The 27,802-nt window shown below is 38.6% G+C and overlaps 1 protein-coding gene across 1 annotated transcript in view; it reads right to left on the bottom strand.

Annotated features, from left to right (window-relative positions):
* JAKMIP2 (janus kinase and microtubule interacting protein 2) overlaps positions 1-27,802 on the bottom strand; it is a 162,698-nt gene that overhangs the window by 18,085 nt on the left and 116,811 nt on the right. The window contains exons 6-19 of the mRNA XM_040622262.1: positions 26,539-26,685; positions 25,739-25,879; positions 23,539-23,595; positions 22,437-22,556; positions 21,195-21,323; positions 18,174-18,257; positions 17,431-17,493; positions 14,685-14,783; positions 12,765-12,863; positions 10,959-11,012; positions 9,996-10,061; positions 4,872-4,940; positions 2,647-2,724; positions 509-712 (exon numbers count right to left, since the gene is read on the bottom strand). Coding sequence (XP_040478196.1) covers positions 509-712; positions 2,647-2,724; positions 4,872-4,940; positions 9,996-10,061; positions 10,959-11,012; positions 12,765-12,863; positions 14,685-14,783; positions 17,431-17,493; positions 18,174-18,257; positions 21,195-21,323; positions 22,437-22,556; positions 23,539-23,595; positions 25,739-25,879; positions 26,539-26,685 — 1,410 coding nt within the window. The remainder of the gene's footprint in view (positions 1-508; positions 713-2,646; positions 2,725-4,871; positions 4,941-9,995; positions 10,062-10,958; positions 11,013-12,764; positions 12,864-14,684; positions 14,784-17,430; positions 17,494-18,173; positions 18,258-21,194; positions 21,324-22,436; positions 22,557-23,538; positions 23,596-25,738; positions 25,880-26,538; positions 26,686-27,802) is intronic.

The raw sequence follows: 27,802 nt of genomic DNA, 5'->3' as shown, positions 1-27,802 counted from the left end.
AATGCAATGATGTAAGTTTAGTTCCTGACATAGCAAATGCCAGTAAGCAAGCGGCAGCTTCCAGGCTTTGTTGGTGTTGCTGTTTGTTCTGGGAATAAAGAAAAAGGCCCTTGTTCTCTTTTACCCTATTCGATTATTGGATCAGGCTAGGTTATGGACTGGGATGAGTAACAGGATGGAGGCATTATTTCTATCCTGAGGACAGTCTTGCTTCCCTGCATAAGGGAGCTAACCAGGATCCAGGAGATTCAAAGGGTATTTCATGACAAAATAGTTTCCAAAATAGCAGCAGTATGCAATGCTTCTGAAATGCCATTTTTTAAAAAACTGAATCATTACAAAACTGTCCTCTCTCTGAGTCTAGGTGGAAAACAACAGTTATTTTACTCTCTGAAAATAGTTTATAGCTCCTGGGCTTCTCCACACCCATACTTAGTACCAGGTACTTAGTACTAAGTCCCATTTGCTTAGTACCAACCCTACACAGATGCAGTGACTCAGTCCTCACCTGATGGGCTTGCTGTAAGAGCTCCATTCTCTCCTGAAGAATCTGACAGTCATACTCTCTGCTCTTCCTCAGCATCTGCCGCCGTAACTTTTCTACTGCTGTCCTCAGCTCCTCTTGCTGTTTTTCACTTAACAATTCACCAAACTTGATAACAGTTTCTTGCTGCAGAGCATTGTACAAAGTAGCTTCTAGTTCCTGGATTCTCTGGCAAACAGAATTAGAAAAGTCTAACTTTGGAACTTAGCATTGATGTGTGGTATGTGAATGGAGACACTTGTGTGTATGGTTGGTGGGGGTCATGTATCACTGTAGTCATACAGGATCAGAGCAATTCGATAAACTTCAAAGCTTGTCCAGCTTAACCACCATTTTGATAATCCCCTTTGTAAGATTCCCCAAAAGCCATCCAGCTAACAATACATGAACTTCTCTGATGATGGGGAATTTGTTTCTTTCTTGGGATCTCGTCCATTTCATTTTTAGGAAGTCCTTACTTTGTTAAAAGAACTGTATATCCTTCTATTCTCAAATGCAGCTGAGAGTAAGTTTGTTCTCTCTTTCATTTGACAGACCTTCAGATAGTTACATCTATCGTGGTAGCCATACTTTTAGAAATAAGCATTGAAAAGTGGCCTATGTTAGAATACTTGAAACTGGAGATATATTTCATGTACAAAAGGCCACTTCTCTTCCATATGACACATCTATGAACTTGAAGATGGCTGTATAGTCTCCACATCTTAAAATACAAATTGGGAGATACGATCTAAAAATGGCCTAGAGTCTTCAAAATTGGTCTGTTTTTTAATACTCTGAGATTTACAGCTGCTTTAGCTATAAAATGCCTCCTTGAGTCTTTTCTGTTTCAGATGAAGAGTCTACTGCTCCTTATATCCAGTTTTTTTTACCATGCTTCAGATACAGCAGCCCAAACCTACAATCTTACCCCCTGTGACTTTTACAGAGGTGGACGGTCATGCCTGGGTAAGGGGTGTTTTCTTAGCTCTTGTGCTGGATTAAGAAGATCTCATCTTTTTAACATTAAATGTGGTTATCTGAACAAGTACTCAGTCATGGGACACACGAACACACAGCTGAACCCTACCATGTGTATGTGGAGGAGGCAAGGATAAAAGGGTAGGAAGGGAGGGGGAAAGTGCTTCCTTCTTGATTCTCCAGGGACCAACTCTCATTTTCTCCTTTCCCCATCAAGTGGTGCTCAGAATTTCTTACTCGTTTTGGAAGGAAAGACTAATTCATCTTTGTTATAGGCAGGGACTAAGTGCTTCACTCTTATCCCCAAAGTGACTCAGGATGCTTCCAGGAAAGCATTATAAAAACCTCTACTAGCAACTCCTTGAAATGTTCCTCTTTTAAGTTTGGTCTTTTCCTCTTGAGTCATTACTGTGAATTAATGGGGGGTGGGGTGGGGAGAGCATACGGAGAGAACAAATGCAAGCTATAGTCCAATATTAGGAATTATGTATCATTAATTTGGTATGGGGAATGAATCAAATGTGCTCCTCAGTCAGCATAACATTCTGTGGGAGAGAAAAAGGCACAGTCCATTTACCAAAGAGCTTTCCTTACTGTGGTTGGATTATGGATTAGGGTCTGGAGTCAGACCTGAGTACTACCTGCTTGTTTTTGTCAGGCAAAGTTCTTTCACTCTCCAAGCCTTCATTTTCTCATATGTAATACAGGAATAATCAACTTTATTTTTACCTCACAGGGTTGTTGGGAGAAATACGTGAAGTAAAAATGTATATAACAGACATTAAAGGCTCTATCATTCTATTACTACATTAGGCTCCCAAACAACTGGATTTGATTTAATAAAATTTCTCTTTAATCCACAGTACCATCCGATCTGTCCTTCATCAAAGTATTTTATAATAACATACACTTAATTTTTTAAATGAAACATAATTAAATAGTTATTAAGTATTATAAGATAATTATAACAGGAAAGAGATAGGGATGTATTTGTTCTAAAACCAGAACTGGAAAACACTGAATAAATGAGCATCATGTCATGGTCTATTCAAGCACATGGCATGACAAATGAACCAGGATGCTTTACTCCGCAATAGAGAATTGTGAACACTCTGGGTGTCTTTAGTGCTTTCTGTACCTACCATATATGCTTGGTCGAGAGCTTGTTTTCTGTAGTCTAGTTCTTCCTCTAGATAGCCTTTTATTTTGCAGAACTGTTCCTATAAGAAGGGGGCCATAATGATAAATGAAAGAGTTAATTGAGTTTACTAGGAAGTGATATATAAATTGTACTGATTAATGTTTTCCACCACAAGACAAGTCACTAGCATTTGTAGGGTCATAGATTTTGTCTGTTAGGGAAATAGTTCAACTTTCATAGCCTCACACAGGGAATGTGAAAATCAATGGAAAGAAGTATAAAAGATACAATGATCAATTGACATGGAATGCTTTAAAGGATTTTTATGTTAGTTCAAGAGTATGTGGTTAAGGACAAATTTGATTTTGACAAGATAAGTTAGCAACTAGTAAGTATATCCGTGCAAATATATTGAGAGAATCTATTTTTGTAATAATGTTTAGGAAGGTAATATATACAGTTGTATAATAAAACAATTATTCAAAATTATCTGTGTACAATTAGCAACACAAAGATGGATAATGATTTAGTGAATGGGGTGTCACTTAATGAGAGAGCTTCTGCTCCTGAAGTTCCCCTGCTTGTCCTCAGTTTCCACATGCGTGCTCTCACATTGCAAGCATCTTGCCATTAGCATTTAAAAATAAATCTTTGTGTACAATGTAGCTGCAAGTACAGTTAATTATTTCTTTGTGTGCTTAACTGAAGGAACAAGGACCTCTTCCAATGCTGGAGGAAAACTGGACTGCATCTACTTTCAAGAGACTGTCTGCATGTGGTAATTGTGCTGGTGACTTCCCTGATTACCTCTGAGCTCTGGTGCCTAGAACAGTGCCTGGTACAGGCTGCTTGGGTAATTAATATTTGTAGATTTTAAGAGTTTTCAAGGGTTTTGTTTTGTTTTTAAAGATGAACAGTTCTTGTCACATGCTTTGACTTTAGAGTCTAACGTTTGGCAAAATAGAAACTCCATGTAAAATATAAGCAAATGATGTGAAGCTGTCACATACTATATAAATGCAAGTTGTTACTATTATAGGATTCCCTAATCTGATAGGAATCACTACCTGTTTTTTAGTAGTAATAACACTAATGAGAGTACAGTTATAAAATTCTATGTATTCCTATAAGTTATAATCAACAATTCCTGTGCTTGGAGATTTAAAAAAAAATTTAATTGTGGTAAAATACATACAAAATAAAATTTACTCTCTTAACTGCTTTTAAGTGTACAATTCAGTAATGTTAAGGATATTTACATGGTTAAGCAGCTAATCTCCGAAATGCTTTTCATTTCGCAAAACCGAAACTATACCCATTAAACAACATCCCATTTTCTCTTCCTCTTAGCCCCTGACAGCCATCGTTCCAACTTTCTAGGATACTTATGTAAGTGGGATCATCCAGTATTTGTCTTTTTGTGACTGGCTTATTTCACTTAGCATGATGCCCTCAAGGTTCATCCACGTTATATCACATGTTAGAATTTCCTTCCTTTTTAAAGCCTGAATAATATTCATTGTATGTATAGACCACATTTTGCTATCCATTCATCCACTGATAGACACTTGGGTCGCTTCCATGTTTAAGATATTGTGAATAATGATGCTTTGAACGTGGTTGTACAAATATCTTTTTGAGACCCTACCTTCAATTATTTTGGGCATATACCCAAATGTGGTATTGCTGGATTGGGTGGTAATTCTATTTTGAATGTCTTCAGCAACCACCATACTATTTTCCTTAGCAGCTACACACCATTTTACATTCCTACCAGAAGTGCACAGGTTCCAATTTCTCCACATCCCCACCAACATTTAACTTCTATATTTTTGATAGTGGCCATCCTAACGGGCATGAGGTGGTTTGGAGAGTTTTAAAATCAGAGTTATACTCATCACTTCTGTAATTTTTACTATGACTATATATGGTGGAAAAATTATTTAGGCTATGGAAAAAAAACACCGAGTTGAATTTTCTTCAGCATTAGTTTTAGAAGTATTATAAAAATACAACATATTTTTGAAGAAAATAACTTGAAATTGTGGGATACTTCCAGGAATTTTGTTCCATAGTCTGTACACAAAATAGTGGAAAGGTGCAAACTTTCATCAGTGCCAGATAAGCACTTTCATCAGTGCCAGATAAAACTGGTAGAAAATAGTTGTCTCCCATTTGCCTTGTCAATTTTTCTTCATTTTTATGATACCTCCTCTTTATACTCACCATGTCACTTTCTAATTCCATCATTTTCTGGTGTAGGGCAGCCTCTGCTCCTTCAATTTGCTGGATCCACTAAGGAGTAAACAAGACAAAAAAGTCTACATGATTGCTTGATTTGGTGTATATCGTGCAGTCTACTGAGTTGCTTTGTCTCTTCCTCTTATATTTCAGGAAGCAGACAAGAACTGAAGTGAAAACTTAATGCATTTTATCTCTTAGTTCAGGAAAGATAGTTCTTCATTCATTCATTCATTCATTCATTCAACAAATGCATTCATTGATGTCTACCATGTGTCAGGCACTGCACTAGATACGAGGGCTTTGATGGTGAGTAAGACCAACATGTTTTTCTGCCTTCGTTAGAAAACACCATAAAAGGCTTTCTTGGAAGTGACAACTGCAACTGAGTCTAATGAATTTGAGTCAGAGATGATTAGGTAAAAATGACAGGAAGGTTCCAAGCAGAAGAGACATCTAGTTCTCCATGGCTGGGGAAAACATGATAAAAGAAAGCAAGCCAGGTGAAATGGCAGTTTTTCAGTGTATGAAACTGACTATAGCTAAGTGTTGAAGAATCATTTTTGTCGAGTGGAGACATTTTAAATCACATAAAAAACGCCTATCTTTCCTAACACTTAGAATATATCATGTTAAATGGCACTAATGTTAATATTGATCGGCACCCTGAGTAAAAATAGATTTTGAATAATACGACATGAGCTTACCACATATTTGGCTTAATAGAACAAATTATTATAACGGGTCTCTCCCAAGTTAAACATCAGCTTATCCCTTAGGGAGGCAGCTGGGCATAATAATCATGGGGGTTCTAAAGGCACACTACTTTGGGTCTAATCCCAATTCTATCTTTTCATGGCTGTGCAGCCTTGAAAGGTTGTCTGATTTCTCTAAGCCTCAACTTTCTTTTCTATTAAATAGGGTTAATAATTTGAAGATTAAAGGATGCAATTAATGTAAAACACTATTCACAGTAGAATGCATGTACTTGGTACCCAATAAATTAGTTTTTGGTTAACATGTATTTTTGTACTTCTACACTGTTAGAAATTTGCCTCACTACTAGAGATTTCTTTTTTAGTTTATTGTGATAAATTATGTGGTGCACTGAGTATTTTTTCTATATACTAAGGCCTTGACATTCACAAGGCGACACCATGTTCAACAGCCTCTTAGGGAAAAGAAGAAATGCCTGGGGAGACTGGAGGGTCTACTCGCTCAGTTCTTGTACACACATGTGGCTTCCCCTTGAAGCAAATTTCCATCAAAAGTCATGGGTAAATAGCCTCATAATGCAATTGCATACCATCAAGCTTTATTAAAATGCTTCCTTTCACTTGCTGTCCATTTATCATTGAGAAACAAATTCTCTTGTAAACAGTGTTTTTAAGAGTACAGTAAATTGAGGGGTGCCTGGGTGGCTCAGTCAGTTAAGCATCTGCCTTCAACTCAGGTCATAATCCCAAGGTCCTGGCTCAGCAGGGAGCCTGCTTCTTCCTCTTTCTCTCTGCCACTTCCCCCATCTCCATTTGTGCTCTCTCTCAAATAAATAAAATAAAAATCTTAAAAAAAAAGTACAGTAAATTGAAGCAGTCCAGTCATGGGCTTCAAATACAGACCTGTGTGTTGACTTGAAGCCCTTATTACTTGTGATACAGGACAAGTTTCTGAAGCCCACATCTCAGTTTCCTCATGTGTGGAATGCAAACAATGGGATGAATATAGGACAGTTATAAAGAACAATGAGATCTGTGCAGTACCTGGCCCATAACATGTTCTCACTTAAGGTCACCTTACTATTTAAGACAGAGAAAGAGAGAGAGCACGAGCACAAGCAGGGGGAGGGACGGTGGGAGAGGGAGAGAGAGAATTTCAAGCCAACTCCCTGCTGAGTGTGGAGCGTGAGGCAGGGCTCAATCCCACAACCCTGAGATCATGACTGAGCTGAAGTCAAGCGTTGGACACTCAACCAGTTGAGCCAGCCAGGTGCCCCGGCTGTTACTATTTTTAATACAAAGTCACAAGAGGATTTACTTGTTGGAAATTTGTCTAGGTTCAATCTCTGGTTATAGATTATACTCCTAGACAGCAGAATGCTATTCAAAGTTGCAGAATCAGAAACTTTAAGGTTGTCATTTAGAATTCCTGGGAGATAGAAATGTTCATCTGTAAATCCCAAAGGTAGGAGGTGACTTTAAACTTGTGAATTGTGAAGATCTGCACAAAAGGTAATTGCCCAGACTATGTGCACTTTAAGCACAGGCATGTGTCTTATGCATCTGGTTCTTCCACTTAGATCTTCAGTGCTAAGCACACTGTCATCACTCTGTACATGTTCAACTGAACCCCTCATACCTGTCTTGCAAAGGAGGTAAGTGGAGGCATGAACTAAGTTGCCAAAGCCCTAAAAGAGCAGGTCCTATGGGCTCTACATAGTGCACTTCCTGCTTTCAATAGGATGCTTAAGGGGAATTTGGGTGCAGCGGTTAAGAAGATCATGGACTCTGCAAACAGACTGCTTAAGTGGGATTCCTGACTCCAGCATTTTCTAGCTGTGTGACTGGGGCAGTTACCTACCTTCTCTGTGCTTCAGATTGTCATATATGAAACTTCTGACATGTAACAGTCATACCAAGACTTCGGCAATTAGAGCAGCGCCAAGTGCAAAAGAAGCACTAAGCAGGTGTTAATTACGGTCAAGCTCAAGTTGCATCACATGCCACACAGAACAGGGAATGGAAGATTTTCTTCCAACAATCTAAGTAAATGCAAGGTACACAGACCTATTTTTCCTTTTCTTTTTCCTACTCATATTTTCTTTTCCATTTCCCTATCCTTTCCTTCATGTCCCAAGTCCTTGCCTTTCACAGAGCAGTCAAGTTTTCTTGATATTCCTAAACTAAGGTGACTTTTCTTGCAATAGAGAATTATAGCCCTTTATGAGTCCAACTGAATGAGACACTCTGGCTTTCAGTGACAAATAAATGTAGCAGACCTACAGACTGAGTTTTCTTCATCCAACTGGATGTCACTGGAACACTGTCCTGTGGACATTCACAAAGTCACTTGTTCACTCCTTCAGTGAACATTTTTTGACCCCCTGTTAGATGTGCTGGACTGTTGTGAAAAGCCAGGCAAACAAAGTGGAGTATTTGCCCTCACGTGGCTTAAAGTCTAGCATTTAGGTGGTTGAGGGACATATAACAACAGCAAAAAATGAGCAGTCACGTTATAGTTGTTAGAAGCCATTGTAGCAGATGCATAGGTCACTGTGGAAACAAAGAGAAAAAAAAACCCTAACTGGGCTTGGGTAAATAAAAAGGCTTCCCCATGTAGGGAGATGGCTAATGGTTCAGATTTAGCCAGACCAAGGTAGAAAAGGAAGAAGGGAATATCTTCGAAGCAAAGAGAACAGTGTAAAGGACCAAGGGATGGAGATAGTGATAGAGATGGAGAGAGAGAGAGAAGATTGGGACCCCAGAAGGATTTGTGTATGGCTGGACCTTAGCTATGGACCAAAGAAACAAGTGGGATCCTGGAGAAGCAGGTAAGGGCCAGATCCTCAGGGACCTTATGGCAAGTTCTGGATTCTGGGACCTTATGTTAGAGATAATGTGGTGCTATTAATTTGTTGCGGAGAGGGAAAGTGATGGGTCTGTAATTAAATCATAAAGGAAGTAAGTTTTTTACAAGCAAATCCCAAATATCATTTCACGTGTAAACACCTCAGTATATATCCCTAACAGATAAGGCCTTTTAAAAAATCCTTAACTCATTCTTCCTCTCCCACTCCCCCTGCTTGTGTTCCTTCTCTTGCTGGCTGTCTCTATCTCTATCAAATGAATAAATAAAATCTTCAAAAAAAAATCCTTAACTCAAAGACCATTTTTATACCTTGCAAAATGAACATGAACTCCTTTTGTTATCTCATTCCTGGTCCATATTAAAATCTCCCCAGCTGTCAGCAAATGTCCTTTTTTTCCACACTTGGTGCCCTTGAATCAGGATCCAAAAAAGGACCATTTTATTTTTATTTTTATTTTTTTTAAAGATTTTATTTATTTATTTGACAGAGATAGAGACAGCCTGCGAGAGAGGGAACACAAGCAGGGGGAGTGGGAGAGGAAGAAGCAGGCTCATAGCGGAGGAGCCTGATGTGGGGCTTGATCCCGGAACGCCAGGATCACACCCTGAGCCGAAGGCAGACGCTTAACCGCTGTGCCACCCAGGCGCCCCCCCCCCTTTTTAAAAGGAGCATTTTAATACTTTTTAGGTAACTTTTTATTTTATAGCAGTCCTTCCCTCTCCCTACATTTTTTCCCCTTTATGTCATGGTATTGCTTGAGTAACTCAATAGGTCATTTGACCTGGAGAATTCCCTCACTTCAGATTGGAGAAAGCAGATCACTCACTTGTATATGGTTTCATTTATCACAAACTCTTTATACATTTAGGAATTAAGAAAGCATCTCAAGGAATTATACAGTTGTCATTTTACCCAAGCATGTACCCATGCCTCTCAAGTATGTACTGATTCTCAAAGCATCCTGAACATAGCCAATTACATCAAGCTTCTCCACTTGGCTCTTTCCTTTTGTCTCTCTTCCTACCATTTACCAGGTTTCGACACAAGGGGGCCAGAGCACACTCAGTGTTGCTCTTCTGCCAGTCCCCAGGCTGGGCTTTCTGAATGCGACTGCAGTGAACCACCACCAAATTACAAAATCAATTGAGGACAACCGGTGTGTACGCAGCCAGGGAAGAGCGCATAAAAAGAGCCAGGTGCCATTTTACCACCTCTCAACAAAAACCCCTCTTTATCGCTGTCCCAGCTTGGGAGGGATTGTTTGGATAATGTAATCCAGAAAGTTTTCCATGTTTTAAGGGACTACAAAGCGAGAATTATCCACCCACCCCAGATCAGTGTGTAGACTTTTCTTTTGTGTGTTCTCATTCTATTGGGGTTGTATCACCCTGAAAAAAAAAGATATTTATTAGGTATTCGGTAACACAAAGTCATGTGCAAAGAGAATGTCCTTCAACCCTACCCTGCTCTTTAGGTGTTAAGTTAGACATTGAGAGGATTTCAATGTTAGTTTGATGTATTACCTTTTCTGCCAGGGACAGCACAGTGCTGGCCTGAATTATGGCCACTTGTTCTTCATTTCTTAAGTTCTGCCGAGAGAGAGAGAGAGAGAGAGAGAGAGAGAGAGAAATAAAGAAAATAAGCTGAAGACAGTCATGATATTTGCACTATCTGCCTAACTGCCTGCCATAGATACTACTGCATATGCATGTATAAAAGTAACAAATGTTCTATTGTACTTAGTAACAATTCTTAACAAAAAGTTCATTCAAAACATGTAAAAGGACATTAAGTGTGATTTTTTTATGTCTCTAAGACTGACTTGATTTCGTGTTTCACTGTGAGCATACTTAGCTAATAGTCAGGTTATGAGAAAAGCAGAAACCAAAATGAAATAAAAAGTAATCTTTTCATAGTGGTTTGATGTGATTTAATTGATTCTGTTCTCTCCTTTGATGATTTTTCAAGGCAAAAAATGGGTGACTCCTTCAACCTATATGCATCATTCACATAATATCTCAATGAATGGTCCTCCCACTGAATTAATATGCCTTGACCCTGCCTAGAAGGTGTTTTTAGAAAGAAAAGAGATTATAGTTTCCTGGTCCATTTTTATGGGGCTGTCACCAACCCTACTATTTAGCAGCATTTGCAACTGCATGACTGATTAATTTCACGCTAGATGGCTCCAAGCAACAGTGAGAAGGTAATTAGCTTTAATCACTGCAGATGTGGTCGGCATTCAAACGTGAAACCAGCCCATAAAAAGCACTTCACCAGTTCCCATTTCTGGCACTGCCTTCCAGAGATCCTTACAAACCTCAACCAACATGTTTGATAATGATTGATTCTCTTCAAGGAGCTACATCCTTAAGTGAACATGGCCTCTCACTTGCTATTATTTTACATGATGCCCTGGCAAGTACTTCTTGCTCCTCTTTGGGCAAATTCATATAGTTACTGCCCTTAATCAATTCATTACTTACCCCATTATCACCTAGGATATCAAGCTGCTTTATGAGATCAGGGATGTTTACATCCTGCAATATCAAGGAGATACATCAAATCAAAGACACAAATGTAGCTTACTATTCTATCACTGCTTGACCCTTAACTTTAAGAAGACATTTTAAGATGTGTACTTCCTTGGGTTGTTTTCAATCAGGCACATGTGGCTTTATGTTTTCACTCTGCTTCTTCCAAGTTGCGTGAACCTGGTCAAACTACTTAATAGTTCATTCTCAATTTCACCAGTTGCAAAATACCTCTTTCATAGGCTGATCTTGAGGATAAAGAGATGGTATATGAAATAGTCTAGAATATAGTCAGGACTTGGAATTCTTTCACTGAATTTTTTTTCTTATAATTGCCAATTTTTTTTTGAATTATGGTAAATTTGAGGCATAAAGATAAGTAACAGGTAATAAATATAATCAACTAATTTCATTCTAATTAATGGAATTCTAACCTGGTTGAGATTTTGACCGCCACATAGAAAACTATAGCGCATTCCATTTTTTAGCATTAATTTCATGCTAGAGAAAATATCTCATTTTAACTGTACTTCTTGAGTCAGTTTGAAGCAGCTGAACTCCTCTGGAAAAGTTCCCCTGCATATAAATTTCATCCATTGGAGTAGGTTGTTTGTGATTTATCTAAGAAAGGTATCTAAGGAAAAGACAAAGTAAAGTCCTTTTCATTTAATTAGAGCTGAATAAAAAAACCCAACAAACTGCTCTGGTTTAACAAATTTTTGTGTAGCCCAGGAAGGACAGAAGTTTAAACACCATGAAAGGGGTGGAAAAGAAGGAAGCACAATTCTACTACCTAATTTTCCTCCCACTTTTTACTTAATTAGTACAACTCTCTCCTCTTACCCACATCCCGAGAGCAGTCCATCTGACCCCTACCACCAGGAAGGGGGAGGTCTAGCTCAGTTTCATAGGTAGAGAGAAGGCAACAAAAGCAGGTATTATCTGGCAGCTCAGAGTGGGAGCAGGAAGGGCCATGCACAAGGTCAAGGAGAGACCAGGAACAGCGGTAGGCTTCCCAGCTTTCCCTCTGGGATAGATATTCACCACGTGATTTCATTACATTGAAGGACAATATATTTTCCAGGAGATGGAGCCACCTCCATTCAACCTTAATGTTTAAAATGTATCCCGATATCCCTAAAAACCAAAATACATTTTACCTAAATGAACAACATGTTATCAATCATAGGTCCTTCCAAAAGAGAAATCTTCCCCAAATTAAACATAATAAAAAGAGATGGTGAACCAGATGATTTTAAGGTCTCTTCCAACACCAAAATTCCAAGATTATGAATCCCACAGCACTCAGGACAACGTAACAAAGGGACTCGACAAATACTTTTTTATCTGGTATACTTGAAATACGGAATTTATTTAATAGTTCCCCTAGACAATTTAAGGTAATTATCTTAATATTTCAAATCTGTATCTTCTTTACCCTACTCTGTTCTAAATAATCATGATTTCCTGTGTTCTCTGCTGTTACCATTCATACATCTGTCACACATCTTTTTTTTTTTTTATAAATTAAAAAAAAAAGTTGTTTTAAGTGGGCTCAAACTAACGACCCTGAGATCAATAGTGGCACGCCCTACTAACTGAGCCAGCCTGGTACCTAGATATGACTATTTTCAGTTGCTACATAGTTGGTATCAAAATGACATCCAGTGACTAAAAAACAAAAGTGATGAACAACTTCCCCTTTTCCAATTCCCAGTTTTTCTTTTTACAAGCATAAAAATTTGAGTATCTGCCTACCTTGACACCTTCTTTCATACAGTAGATCTGTAGAGCACTCACACCATCAGAGAATGGGTGAATTTGTAGATTAAATGGAGGGGATCGTCTCTCTCTTTCCTTGAAATACAGTGAAGAATATATGGGAATTAAAAAAAAAAGCAACAACTGATTAAACACCAAACCAGTTGTCTGTGTTCTCTCTTTATGTTATTGCAGTAGTTTATCAATATCATGTGGCAAGAAAAAAAACCAAACTCAAGATGTTCATGCTTAAATTTAATGGAAAAGAATTGATCAACTAAGAGGTATGGTAGAAGAATTTATAGATGGTGTCATTCAGTCTTGCAAATTTTTTGATCAGAGAAGTGTCGGAAGTAAAGTTCCCATTTAAACTATATGAATATTTAGAGCTTTCAGGTGTCACAGAGAATGGTCTGTTGACCATGAAGTTTTATGGCTGCTAACAGCCTTTGGCATATTCAATCCACTCAGGCTTTATGATGAAGAAATGTGAGCTGCTAAAGAGGACTTCACTCTTCCTCTCTGGGGAACACCAACTGCTAACTCTATCCAGATCTAATTTGAAAAAAAACAAGAAACAAAATAACAGAGCTATCAAATGGGAAATTTTCTTATCTTTATGTACCTACATATGTTCAATCGGATTCTAAGCCAGATTATTATTTTTTTTAATTTATTTAAGTAATCTCTACCCCAAATGCGGGGCTAGAACTCATGACCCACCGATCAAGATTTGCATGCTCTTCTGACAGAGACAGCCAGGTGCCCCAAAGAAGTCAGGCTTTTTCATTTTTATTTTTTTTTAGAAAGGGAAGGGGGGTGGCAAAGAGAGAGAATTTAAAGCAGGCTCCACCCCCAATGTGGACCCCAACATGTGGCTCAATGTCAACCCTGAGATCATGTCCCAAGCCTATATCAGGATCGGATTTGGCTTAACTGACTGAGCCACCCAGGCACCCCCGTTTTGTTTTTATTTTTCATTATTTTTTAAAGTAATCTCTATACCCAACATGGGGCTTGGATCAGGACCCTGAGATCAAAAGTCACATGCTCTACTGACTGAGCCAGCCAGGTGACCCCCACCCCCTAGGCCAGATTCCATGTGATACAATCAAAATCTGATATGATTAATATATTTTACTTAAAAAAAAAAGACTGAAATTTGTTCAGGTTAACTAAGGTATTTCCTAAAACAAGTTACCTTGCTTCTTAGCCTTTTGTATAAATGCATTATAGATTAAAAAGTTTACTCACGAATTCAAGTGTCTACCAAAATATTTTTGTATATAGCACAATTTGAAATGTAATTCTTGAGGTAACATTTTTATGAGTCAGAATTCAATGAAGGATGGAAATGATTATTTAAAAGCTATGAAATATTGATGAAGTTTGAAATTTATTATTTAAAGTATTTAAAAATTATTCATTAATCTTATTCTTAAAGGCAACAGTGTCGAAAAGTATAGTATCTGAGCAGACAATTCTGACTGGTATCAGTGCTTTACCACTTATAGTCCCAGGTCTTGGGCAAGTTATTCAATCTCAGTTGCCTCATCTATAAAATTTTGATCACAGTTGTGAGGTTGAATGAAAGTAGGCATCTGAAATGCTTAATTCGGGGGCGCCTGGGTAGCGCAGTCGTTAAAGCGTCTGCCTTCGGCTCAGGGCGTGATCCCGGCGTACCGGGATCGAGTCCCACATCGGGCTCCTCCGCTATGAGCCTGCTTCTTCCTCTCCCACTCCCCCTGCTGTGTTCCCTCTCTCGCTGGCTGTCTCTCTGTTAAATAAATAAATAAAATCTTTAAAAAAAAAAAAAAAAATGAAATGCTTAATTCAACACCTCACACACAGGATGTGTTCAGTGCATGTTAATTGTTACGATTATTTTTATTATCATTATTATCATCATTTCCTTACTTCTAGCTCTAGGTTTCGAAACTCCAGCAGCTCATTCTGGTCTCGGGCATCCTGTAGTTCCTGTTGTAACCGGTGATTTTCTGCCTCCTGTTTTTCTATCTAATAAAGTAAATCCTCAAGTTAGGTGAACATTGCAAAAACCATCTGCAATTTAGCAAAGCAAGCACGGAGAGCACTCATTTAGTTGGTGAATAAATCATCCAGACCGTGAAAAAAAATCCCAAGTAGATGTGAATAAAGTAACTTTTAGGCTTTCTCTCCAGTTATCCTTTGGTTGACTTTTTTGTGTCATAGAGGAAAATGCTGTAAGACACTTGCATTCACTGAGATAATGTCTGGGGACCCTCTGAGTAGTGAATCTGAGAGTACTCATTAGGCCTTTGCTATGGGTCAGGAATGGTGTCCTGGTACTACCTTTAATGGTGTATAAAGTGGAGACCAACACCTCTTGTTTCTGGAGTTATGAATGGTCAGAAAAATTTTATATAAATAGCTCTGATCATATGCAAAATTTTACTGAGTTCCAGTTACCCAAAGAATAAAGCCAAACTTGTCAATATGGAATTCAAAAACCTTAATACTCTGGTCAGCACCTGGCTTTCTAGCCTTAAATATTCTCATTGTCATCTCTATCACATGCACACACTCACATGTGATCACACACACACAAAAATATAAAACCCTGCATCTACCCTTGGACTGACTGCCAGGAGTTGTGTCTTTGTTCATCTCTCTGCCTAAAAGGGGCTCCCTCTATTTCCTTCTTCATGTGAGGAACTCCTACTCTTCCTTGAACACAGAACTTGAACATCCCCTACCAGAAGAGGCTTTCTTTGTCTACCCATTTAGAAGTGACACCTTTTCCCGCTGTTTTCCTGTAAGACTTCTCCTATAACCTGATGAAGCATGGAATTAAGTTAATTATGTAGAGTCACCTTATAAGACAGGCCCATGTCTACAAGGGATCAGAAAATTTTCATGATCTGTAATAAGTTTGGGGCAGCCTTGGGATATTAGCTGTGTGGGTGGGCCTTATGCACAGGAACTATTTAAAGTCTTGAATTTAGAAACAAAAACCCAAGGGCTCTTTATCATAGGATGAATCTTACTTTCCCAAGAATACCCACTTGAAGTAGGATGTTTAGCTTTACTGTCACTGTGGTCTTTTTTTACTCATAGAAGCTTGAGCCCCTAAAATCCCCTTTTATCCCAAAGAAATCAAGATCAAACAAAATCAGACCCAAGACATAATGGGAATTAGTTTTTAGGTGTAAAGAAAAGTAATAACGCTTATTCCTGGGCATCTCTATGACTACTAAAAACCTTTCTCATAGCCTCAGGATACTGAAAAATTATGAGAAAATAAAGATGGGGAAATAGGGAAATATTAGTGACAATTAATGTTGTCAAGTTTTTTACACTTAGATTTACATTCAGATATTTGTGGTCATGTAAACTTTCAAAAGTTTCAAGAAGTTGACTTAGATGACCAAAGAGATTCTACTACCTAGAATCTTGAATTTGGATCTGAGATGGGATATTTGGGGAGATTTCTGGTTCTGGCAGTTAACACTGAAAATCAGGTCAGTGTCTCACAGGTTGCAGCTCATAGCCCAGGACCAATGTGTGATGAAGTTTCTTTATAGGGACACCTCACCTTTCTGAGAATACCAGTTCTCAATCCTCAAATACCTACCTGCCTTCTATACCTCTGCTGTCTCTTGTCACTCAGAAAGCAAGGTAGGCTAAGGACTTTGCGAGACCAGAGGGGAGGGATGATAAGCATCTTCTTTCCCTTCTCATGCTTATCAGAGTGTTGTGGTTAACTTTTGACTTGCCAAGGCTACTGAATATTGGTAGAAATAATCCTAAAATAATTTCTACATAACTTTTGGATGAACCTACAGAATTATTTCCCTTATTCAAATGGGCTTTCAAAGTCTGTTTTTTTTCCCAAGAATAATTTATTTTGTAATCTTTTCACTACATTTATGGAAGGTAAACACTAAAGGAAAAACCACCTTTAAACTTAAGATGATTTCTGTTGTATTTCATTGCCCCAATCAAAAGTCTATGTTCAGATAACCAAATTAATTATATCTATTGGGCCTAAACCATGCTTTTGCATCTTGATTTGTTGAACAACCTCCTGGACATGCTGTTTTGTACCTTGGATACATCTTTTAAAAAGTTCTCCCATTTAAAAAGAAATATATACATATATATGTATATATATGTATATAAATAGCCAAGATTAGCAAAATGATTAAAAGTGAGAACACAGTCTGTGCTAGGTTGCAGCATGGTCTTGGAGTCATATTCTGTCACTGCGTTGCACAAAATAACAAGTCCTATTCGTAAGTGTGCTTTTTGTAGATGGACAACCACATAGGATGTGTGCACTTGTGGGTGTGGGTGTGTATATATATATATATATATATATATATATATATATATGTACAGGACGCATACAGTATATATATATATGGTTAACAAATCAATAGGCTTCAGGGATCACATCCTCTCAAGTCGGCACAACGCCAGCACAGAGCCATGCACACGTGCCACTAACTGATGGTGATGGCGGTGACAGGGATGCAGTTGAGCACGCAGCAGAGGAGAGCACAGCGCCGGAAAAGCCTCCCCTTCCCCGAGCCCCTGTGCCACTCCTGAGAGGACCCCCTGCTGCTCCTGGATCTCTCATCATTTTCTCCTCTGCCCCACTAGGGTGTTGAGCCCAACATACCTTTTCTAAAAGCTCCTGGTTTCTCTTAATGAAAAGTTGTTTATCTTCTACCCAGTGTGAGTCCTGTTTGACAAAGAATATCGCGCAGTCAGCATTTCAGAGTGGCACGAAAGAGCATGAGTCGTCAAACCACTTGGCCAAAGCTGTCTTCTCTCACCCTGTTTGTTGGCCTGCCAATGGCTGGTAAATGACACCCACCCCTTATTATCAGCCCCTTATTCAAAAGACATTGGGGCCAAAGTTGCCAAGAAAATTTCACCCCCTTTTCATCGACACTGTCTCTAACTTTTTCAGTCTGAATAATCCAGGACCAGCCTTCCGGGGACTCAGAAGTGACCACACAGGCAAAAAGTGAAAAGGGTCAGAATGCACACAGGCTAGATACATATGGATGGAAAACATTAAAATGCAGAACCATAAACGTAGCATAGAGGCAAAGAATGCAGCTTGAGGGGCGGGGCTTTGTCTCAGCAGCTTGTGACCACTCTAGCCTATTTGTACAGGGTTCCTCTTCCTCTGGCATTCTCTCTCTTGCCCAACCTTATTCATGTTGTAGTGGGGTTCACACTCTGGCCAGAAAAACACCAGGGACAGAAACATCGAGTTGAACATTCTGACACAGTTTGAGAAAGGTCACTGTGGAGAGCCAAGCCGTGTCCTGGGTGCGGCCCATGCACAGGAGCTAGAGGAAGGTCGGACTGAATTGTCTGCATCTGCAGGAGTGCTAGCAACCGAATGCCTACCTGCCCTTTCTGAGCCAGAGTCGCCTCCAGATCTTCAATTTTGGCTTTATACCTTAGCACCTCTGCTTGGAGCTGTTCTTGAGCCTAGTGAAATCAAAATTCCAGAACTCAATAAGTAAAATGGTAACTCAATATTTTTCCTCCCCTTATGTTCCTTGATTAGAACTCAACAAGGCAGGAAAAAAATTTTTTTTTCTATGATCAAAGAACCTTTAAAAACTATTTTTAGGATCTAAATTCTTGCCTAAGACTTTCAGTGGTTCCTTTTATCATCAGGTTAAAATTCAAAGTCTTCAGGTGAGATGTGAGAACTCCCATTATATATGCAATCTTTTCCCCTCTACTCATCAACAAATACACGCCTGATCTGCTGGTGATCTCCTTATTTCCTAAATATGCCTTGTAATCCTCCACTTCTCTCTTACATCCTCTCAAATTCCCTTTCTGGAAAGCCTTCTCCCATTTTGGCTCTCCCAAAACTTGCCACTCGTTCAGAGCCAACTTTGTGCCCTAAATCTAAATCTAGATCCAGATATATGTATGTATGTATGATGTGTATGTGTGTGTGAGGGGGGGTGAGTGTGTGTATCAGCATTTTTGGACACTGATCTTCTGTGGAGCAGTCTCACTTCCTTTGTTTTCAAATTCTCTTGTATTCTCCCCACACTGGACCTTATTTTCTGTGAAAAATTAGTGGGTTTTTTGTCCATACACATATTTTTTACTTGTCTTAAGATCTCAATAAGTTCTTTAGTATAATGTGGAATAAAGTCAGCAATGGCAGGTATCCTTTTTTTCCTTAATCTTTCCTTCCTTCCTTCCTTCCTTCCTTCCTTCCTTCCTTCCTTCCTTCCTTCCTTCCTTCCTTCTCCTTCTTTTCTTTTCTTTTTTTTTAAGAGGGGGAGACAGGCTGGGGAGGGGCAAAGGGAGAGGGAGAGAGAGAACCTCAAGCAGACTCCCCACTGAGGAGCCTGATGTGGGGGGCTCAATCTCACAACCATGACAACATGACCTGAGCTGAAATCAGAGTTGGATGCTTAACTGACTGAGCCACCCAGGTGCTCCCTTTCTTCCTTAAATACGAAGAAATACTTAAAAGTAATCTCTACACCCAACATGGGGTTCGAACTCACAACATCAAGATCAAGAGTTGCATGCTCTGACTGAGCCAGCCAAGTGCCCTCCTCTTCTTATTCTTCTTTGGACTATTGAAGATTATATTTACCTTTATAGGTTAAAAAAAAATCCCAAGCTTAATTTCACTAAGAATTATTTTTAACTTTGAATGAGCATTGAATATAATCTATTTTTTTCTTGTATCAAAATGATTACATCTTTTGTTTTCATTGATGCTCATTCATCTATATTATCTATTTTTCCATTTCTTTTAGTTATTTATTCAGAGAGAGAGAGAGTGAGCGCACAAGTGAGGGGGTGAGGGCAGAGGGAGAGAGAGAATCTCAAGCAGACTCCTTGTTGAGCGCAGAGCCTAATGCAGGGCTTGACCTCAGGAACCTGAGATCATGACCTGAGCTGAAATAAAAGTCGGACGCTTAACCAACTGAGCCACCCAGGCACCCCACCTTTGCATTTCTTTCTCTGAATTTACTCTATTGCTCTTTTTCTAATATCTTGATTTGTTTTAGACTATTTTGCTGAGAATGGTTAAGTTTTTTTTACTTTCATGGCCAGAAATAATGCTAAACCTTTATTTAGAGGAGAGGGTGAGATGAGAGAAAGAACTGTTTTCTATATCACCACCTCTTCAAAAAACAAGATGTATGCCATTATCTTAGCCAATCTTATGTTGGTGAGAATGCTTAGTACATACTAATCATGAAAACCACAACTATTATATATTAGAGCATAAACATGAAGGAACACACATACATCCCTTTCTAATGATTGCCTGCTTATCTATTCCAAATCACAGCGGGTTTTTTAAGCTGTTTATTCATTTATGAATAAGCATATGCATGTATGTATGTTACCATTTTAAAATACGCAACTATAATATCTATCCTGTCCCACTAAACAACTAAAAGTAGTTCCTAAAACACTCTTCAGCATACTATAGACCCTCTAAAGTGGAAGAAGGATAAAATCACTGGGTGGGCACACTCCTTCTTTCCCCATGTAAATTAATCTATGAGGCAGTTATGGCACAGTGGTTAGGACTGTGAACTCAGAAACACTAGGTTCATATCCTAGCTTTCATCTAACATATCCTGGTTTCAACCTAGCTAATCTACATTTAAATCCTACTAAGCTATTATCTCCTCTCCTATAAAAAGGACACAGCTAATAATAGCGTCTAACTCTTAGGGTTGTTTTAGGATTGCATGAGATGATGTATGTAATGTGCTTACAACGATGTCTGTAACACAGCAAGCACTACTAAATTTTTTTTGTATTGTATGTGTGTGGCTTTTTAAAAAAATAAGCTTATGAGAGGCAATTGCGATGTAATGGAAAGAACATGTGACCTAGTAAAGACTTTAGGCGGAATCCAAGTTTTCCATTTATTAGCTATGTGATCGTGGGCAATTCAATTAACCTCTCAGAGACTCGAACTCCTCTTTTATAAAACACCTGCCTTAGGGTGCTGTCATAAAAATTAAATGAGATATTGCCAGTGAAAATTCTTTGGAAGCTGTCAATATAATGCTGTGCACTTATTAACTAAGAAAAGAAAGTGGCTAACCACAAAAGTATTTTTTCCAAGCAAGAAGCTAAAAAAATGGATTATCAAAATTCAGTATTGTCTAGCTTTGAAAAATATGTTTTCAAATAGCAAGAATAAGAACTACTATCTTTAAAGGAACAAAAGCATCGATCTAAGTTGGTTCTAATATCTCTAGATCCAAGGTTTGTTGACATAAAAGATAAAACAGTTCAAAAGCCACAGTGGAGAGAAGGATACAGGGGAAGCTATCCTATTGATATTTTTCTGTCCATGGTACTTTTATGTTGTGACTGCTGCAAGCCAATTCAGAGCACTTTCCCCAGACGTATACTGACCTTGGCTTCCCTTTCAGCATCGATGATGCCTCCAGTCTGCTCCTGCAGGAGGGCATATGCTCTTTGGAGGGCCTGATATTCTTTTGTTAATTGTCGAAATCGTAGCTCAGATTCTTCAGCTGCTAAACTCTTGAGGTTACAAAAAAGGCCAAAAAATAATTATGTTCGGGTTCTGTGTTCAAAGTGAAATACTAACATTTGTCCACTTTATAAAGAGAAGTAAACATTTGTTTGATAGTGGATTCAGTGTGATTTTATTCTTTTTGTGGGGTGAGGGGCAGAGGAAGAGGGAGAGAGAGAATCCTAAGCAGGCTCCACGTCCAGTGCAGAGCCTGAGATAGAGCTCTATCTCGCAACCCTGAGATTATGACCTGAGCCGAAATCAAGAGTCAGACACTTAACCAACTGAGCCACCCAGGTGTCCCGTAATTTTATTCTTAATTTTAAAGTATGTGTATAGACACAAATACTGTAGTACTTTCAAGATGGACTTTGCATTGCAGAAATACTTAATGTTTGTTAATAAGAGGCATTTGCTTATTTATACATTTCTGATGATTGCTCTTTTAGACTTGGATTACAGTCAATTTTGGATCCAAATGAGAAGAACTTACACCTAGCTTTTGGATTCAAATGGGAGGAAATGATAGAGTTTTAGTCTCAATTCTTTTTAATACATCCATATGCAACAATTTCTTACAGAGATAAACTATAAAAACATAGTTTTACAACTTTAGGTCTCAAACTTCAGAGCATAATACAATCACCAGGGAGCTTTGTGAAAAATGCAGATTTGGGGGTTCTACCTGTAAGACCCTGACACAGGAGCTATGTAGCAGAGTCCAGGAATTTTCATTGTGATTGAACCCCCTAGATGATTCTGATAATGGTAGTCTACAGAGCACACTTTGCTAAACCCTATCCTCAACTGTATCTAGAAGCTTGTTCTTCTAAGCTTGTTCCTCGGTTCCCACCTTCCCTAGATGAAGAATTTGGAAGACTGTCTTTTAGTTTGAAAAAAGTCCTCAAGTTACAGAACAGGATTTTAGACAAGCTGTTAAAAGGGTTATGTGACACAAGCGAAGCTATTTTCCAAGAGGTAACAAAGTCAAAATGAGTCACTACTATGTAATCATTTTGCGCCGTTCATAAAGGATGTAAGAAGTGCAGTGCTTTCTCTCCACCTTAAAGGAAAGGTTTGGTGACAAAATCACAAAAGACTAGAGAAGTGGAAAAGCTTACTTCGTCCAAGTCATCATCAGGAGTAGCTGGTGTTCGGTCTGTTCTAAATGAAGCCATGGATGATGTCTCTGAATCCATGGAGTCCTCATCATAGCCAATAAATGGGTCTAAAACAGGCCTCTAGGGGAGGGAAAGTACATATTTACTGACACAAGTAGAAGTGGAGAAAGTCAACATATTATCAAGGCACCATCAACTGGCATATGTGCACATGGACCCAGAAGACAGGGGTCTTTTAGTACTTCTTGGAGGAAATAAAAACTTTGGGCATGAACACAATAATTCTAATAAAAGTGTGTAAGTGTGTCCCACTTTGTTTCACTTCTGATGTTGCTGAGCAATATTCATTAACATTTGGCTCTCTTCATAGAAACACTGGAGCCTCTTTTATATTACATTTTATACCATGATGAGTTTATGTGATTACTCTTTTCAGTATTTAAAATATAATAAAGACACTTAAAGTCCAGGCACCTATCTGGGATTATCAAATTGTAAGTCTTATCATCCAATCCCATATCCAAATCAAATAATGTACTTGATAAAAACAAAATCAAACAAATTGACAAATTAACAAAACTTTGTGGATTATAAGAGGCTATACAGATATGGGTGGACTGAGAGTACCGTTATTAATAATCATTATCAGCAATAGTATCCAAGTGAATAATGAAATAATAAAATCAAACCACTATCAATAATACCGTCCAAGGGAATAATAAAAGTATACTAATAATTATAGCGTGGGTATGAGACACTAATATTGTTCACTGGGGGGCATTAAATCATGTGTATCTCTTGCATGTTCTTGGAGTCTGACTCTCTGGCTTGTCAAATAATGCTTTCTACATCAAACCTAGTGCCTTATTTACTCAGATAAAGTCATATAAAGCAAATCTTAAAAGTTAAAATCCACAACGCAATCATTTTTGGACTTCTAAGAACTATCAAGAGAAGAGATTTTCTTAGGCAAATAAAGCCCATGGTTTGCTGCACTTTAGGAACACCTGATTTATCACATCTTTGCAGGAAGATTCCTTGGCAAGCCTCACAGAGCTGCAGGGTTTGTGGCAAAAGCCTGATAACCTAGTTTTCTCATTACCTTAATTGGCTTGGAACTTCTTCTATGTTTTCTCCTACGGATGAGCTTTTCTCGGTCCTGGAAAACAGAGGAAGAACTTTTCAGATGTTGAGTTGGTACATGTTTCTCTCTAAGTTTTGGTTTTTGTTTTTTTTTCAATGACAGAGTTGGTTTTCCCCTGAGGCATTACATATTTCTATTTAAAATAAGATTGTGTTTTGTAATTTTGGCAATTTTTAGGTTTGCTACTTATGTATCTTTTTAAAGATTTTATTTATTTATTTATTTGAGAGAGAGCACGAGCTGGGGGAGGAGCAGAGGGAGAGAAAGAAGGAGGGGAAAGAAACTCAAACAGACGTCACACTGAGTATGTGGGGCTCAATCTCATGACCCTGAGATCCTGAACTGAGTGGAAACCAAAAGTCAGACACTTAACCAACTGAGCCACCCAGGTGCCCTGCTACTTACATATTTTTTAAGTAAAAATACACTACAACTTTTCCTGATAATCTATGTGGATCTGAGAGCCTTCCAATCAGGAAGTACACTGTCTTCCTCATCAGAATCCTTTGTTATACTTGAAGATCAAGTAGCTCTGAAAATACACATATTTTCCCAAAGCACAATTTTTCGGTTTTCTCAAACCCCAAATTACTTTATATTTAACTTTATATTTAAGTATTAAAAAGTACTACTTTGCATAAACCTTATTCTTTTCATTTAATCACTCGAAAGGCATAGCAAGCTGTCTTAGACTCTTGTTCTCACCTGCACCCTCTAAAGATGGGAACAGAGTGTCTGCTGGGTTGGAATCATCTAGTGGGTTTTTTTGGGGGGGGGTGGTTGTAGTTGGAATGTTCTGGAAAACTCAAAGAATATCTAGAAATCATGATCGATTTCTTGATTCATTCTTGTTGTGGATGGAGATACCCTGGGAATCTGGTGTTCATCCACTAAGTACTCCATGTATTTACTGTACAAATTCAAAGGTAGATTAAGTAAATGACACTTAGTTTCCCTGGAAGTCTGGATGACATGCCTCAACATGTCAAATTCCTATAAGAAACTTTTAGCTTAAGTTCAGACACTCAAAGTCAAGAAAAGTGTGGCTGAGTGAATCTGGGATTTACTAGTAATTAAGGATGTGGATGTGAATTAAGAGGCACAGTGCTTCAGAAGGCCATGTTTAATACATGGCCTGGTTTATGCCAGTGACATTAACCTTTAGGATTTCCTACCCTGTAAAAATATTTTGATCATACAACCTCAATATATCCGAAACTTCGAAAATTAGATTACCCTCCTAATACAGTATATGCATTATATTACCCTCCTAATACAGTATATGCATTATAACATATATTCAAACATAGACAATTTTAAAAGGATAAACCACAAATAGTTATAACCAGAAGTTATCATGTTTTCTCCCCTCAATAGCAGTAAATCATCTTGCTCACCCTACTCAGTAGAGACACTTGTCTAACCGCCCCCCCCCTTCCCCATTGCCAATTCCTCAACTCTCCAGCCCTTGGCTTGGTCCTGAAGTAAGAGCAACCAGAGATAACAATCATGGAATAAACATGGAATAAACACAGAGAGGCAAACAGGAAACCCAAAGGCATCTGAAGGTCTTAGGCCACTGCTGTTTGTAAAACAGGCCTTGACCAGATGCAAACGGGAATAAAAAGTGCACTACAGGCACTGAAGTCATGGTCAAAAGATCGGGACTGAAATTTCTGCTTTGTCATGTAATTACGATGTCACTGTTCAATCAATGAGCATTTATTAAACTGCACCTATGTGCTAGACACTGAGATAAATGTTGGGAAATAAGAGGCATATGGTCCTGTTACTACTATTGGCCAAATATTTAATCTCTGAGCCTCAGAATCTTGATACTGGAAGGCATTTATGAGGTATACCCACACTACCTACCTATTCACGTAACAATGCATTTGGAAGTTCTTTTAGAGTCTTTGCAGTCACTATTTGTGTTATCAAATAAGTTAACAAAGGATTATAACTGAAAATGTATAAAACAGTTAACTAATATGAAGTATTTTTGGAACAGAGTCTCTTCAACCTACTTATATATTGACTATATAAACTTAGGCCTTTGGGACTAATTTGAAATTATTAAGTGGTTCCAGTGTATGTTGATTTCTCAGCTACTTGCCCTTGGGAACAGCTTAGAATTTATAGATTGATCAAGACCTACCCTTGTGAGCTCATCAATAATGTTCTGCTGCTCAATGACTTGAAGTTTTAAAAACTCTGTCTCTTGTTCTTCATTAGCTTGATCGAGGTCATTCAGAGATTTTAATTTCTTTAAGGGTGGGTGGGATGTTATTTTTTCTCTCTGGATTGGAAAAGAAGAAAGCATAGGAAGAGACTTTAAAAATCCCAAACTGTAGTGGTTCACATAAATTATCTACAGAAACTTTATGAGGCTCCAAGTAAATTTGAAAATTGCTCAGCTTCATAGACGCACCAACCAAAACCCTCAAGTATATTTTATTTGCTACAAGTCAAAATCATGGGGGATGTTTGAAGATCTCGATAGCTGTGTTGTAAGTCTGTTAAGGAGTGCATGAGCTTATCACTGTCCATACGTAATACAAGGGTGGGATCTATTTCTCAACCATTATGCAATGTCTCAGAAGATGAGAGGTATCCATTGTACAGTTCTATAAAGAGCATGTTAGTGAAATTCTTGGAAGGAAGTTTCTGTGGCTGAGGAGCTATGTTGAAAGTTTGCTTCTCTATTGGGGAGATTTTGGAAAGTGTGCAGATTCCTGGAAGCACTCCTACCATTCTGCAAATTTAGAAACCCCTTAAAATTCAGAGCCAGCAACGTTCTTTTGCTTTCTTTCTTTAAGGTTCCTTGCTTACACGGGGAAAACCCCAACTTTCATGAATAGCATTGTATTTTAGAAATAAACTGAGAAAGAGCAATAAGTCAGGTTAGTGGAGTAATATAAAGACGGAAGCTGCAGTTTTGCAGTTTGGGATACACACCATTTCTGAATTTTCCTTGGTAACGGCTTTTAGTTTCTCTTCCATGCGCTGCAAAGACACCATCAGTTCATCGTTTCTCTTGGCGAGGCACTTGTTCCTTTCCAGAAGAGGTTTACATTGTTTCTCGGTTTCCCGCACACGTTTTAACTGGGAAGACATAAGTTAAAATTTGTCTCTTGTGCTAGAGTGGATGTGGGAGCAGACGGAGTTAACTGGCAGGGGTGAAACCCATCCTGGACCACCTTGGTCTACCTCCTGTGTCTCGGAACTGACCATGACCATCCTTCATTTAACAGCCTTTGTCTTCAGTTTCCTCTGATGGTTTTTCATCACAGTATTCACAACTCTATTGCAAGTATTACCTTCAGGGAGGTGCTGCCGAGGTTCTGGTTATGGAAATGCTCGGAAAGAGCAACTGCACACCTTGCTTGCCCAATTCCTCTAGCCCAGGTACCCTGGTACCCTCAGCCTCAATCTCAGGCTGCTCAGACCTCTCCCCAGGCCTGCAAAGACCCCTCACTGGCTCAGAGAGATAAAGCAGCTCATATGAATCACAAGTCACTAAGGAGTGCAACCAGGACCCAAACCCAAGCCTGGATGTCGCCAAAACCTGTTCTTCCCATGACAGATGTTGCTAAAACTCCTGAAACCATACTAAGGCTGTTCATTTATTTTTTTAAGTGTATTTTTTTTTTTTTTTGGTAATCTCTACACCCAGTGTGTGGCTCGAACTCATAACCCCGAGGGCAGGGGGCTCATGCTCTTCTGACTAAGCCAGCCAGGTGCCCCAAGGGTGTTTATTTTTAAGAAAATGTTATTGAGAAAAAAAAAATACTCTCAAAATTCTATTGATTTTGTGTTTAAGAACATTTAATTCTCACTGAGCTTAGGAAAAGTATGATTCTATTCTTACCCACCCATAATTAAAAGTGACCATATTCTGGTTTGCTAGTTAGTCTAAGGCAGGGTTTCTCAACCTCTGTACTCTAGACATTTTAGGCTAGATATTTTTTGTCATGAGGAGATGTCCTGCATTGTAGAATGTTTAGCAGCATCTCTGGTCTCTGCCCACTAGATGCTGGTAACATCCCCCCAGTTGTGACAATCAAAAATGTCTCCAGATACTGCCAAAATTGTCTCTAGCTGAGAACCAGTGGTCTAATTTTATGAATGCTATCTTGGGGTAATTATTAATAATCCCCCCTTTCACCCTCAAAACTCCCATTTTGATGACATATTTTATGGTGCCTCCATACATAATGGA

Source organism: Ursus maritimus, unplaced genomic scaffold (genome assembly GCF_017311325.1).
Source record: "Ursus maritimus isolate PB19 unplaced genomic scaffold, ASM1731132v1 scaffold_5, whole genome shotgun sequence".
Taxonomy (NCBI): Eukaryota; Metazoa; Chordata; class Mammalia; order Carnivora; family Ursidae; genus Ursus; species Ursus maritimus.
Note: the sequence above shows the minus strand (reverse complement) of the source record. Positions and strands in the feature narration are given on the sequence as shown.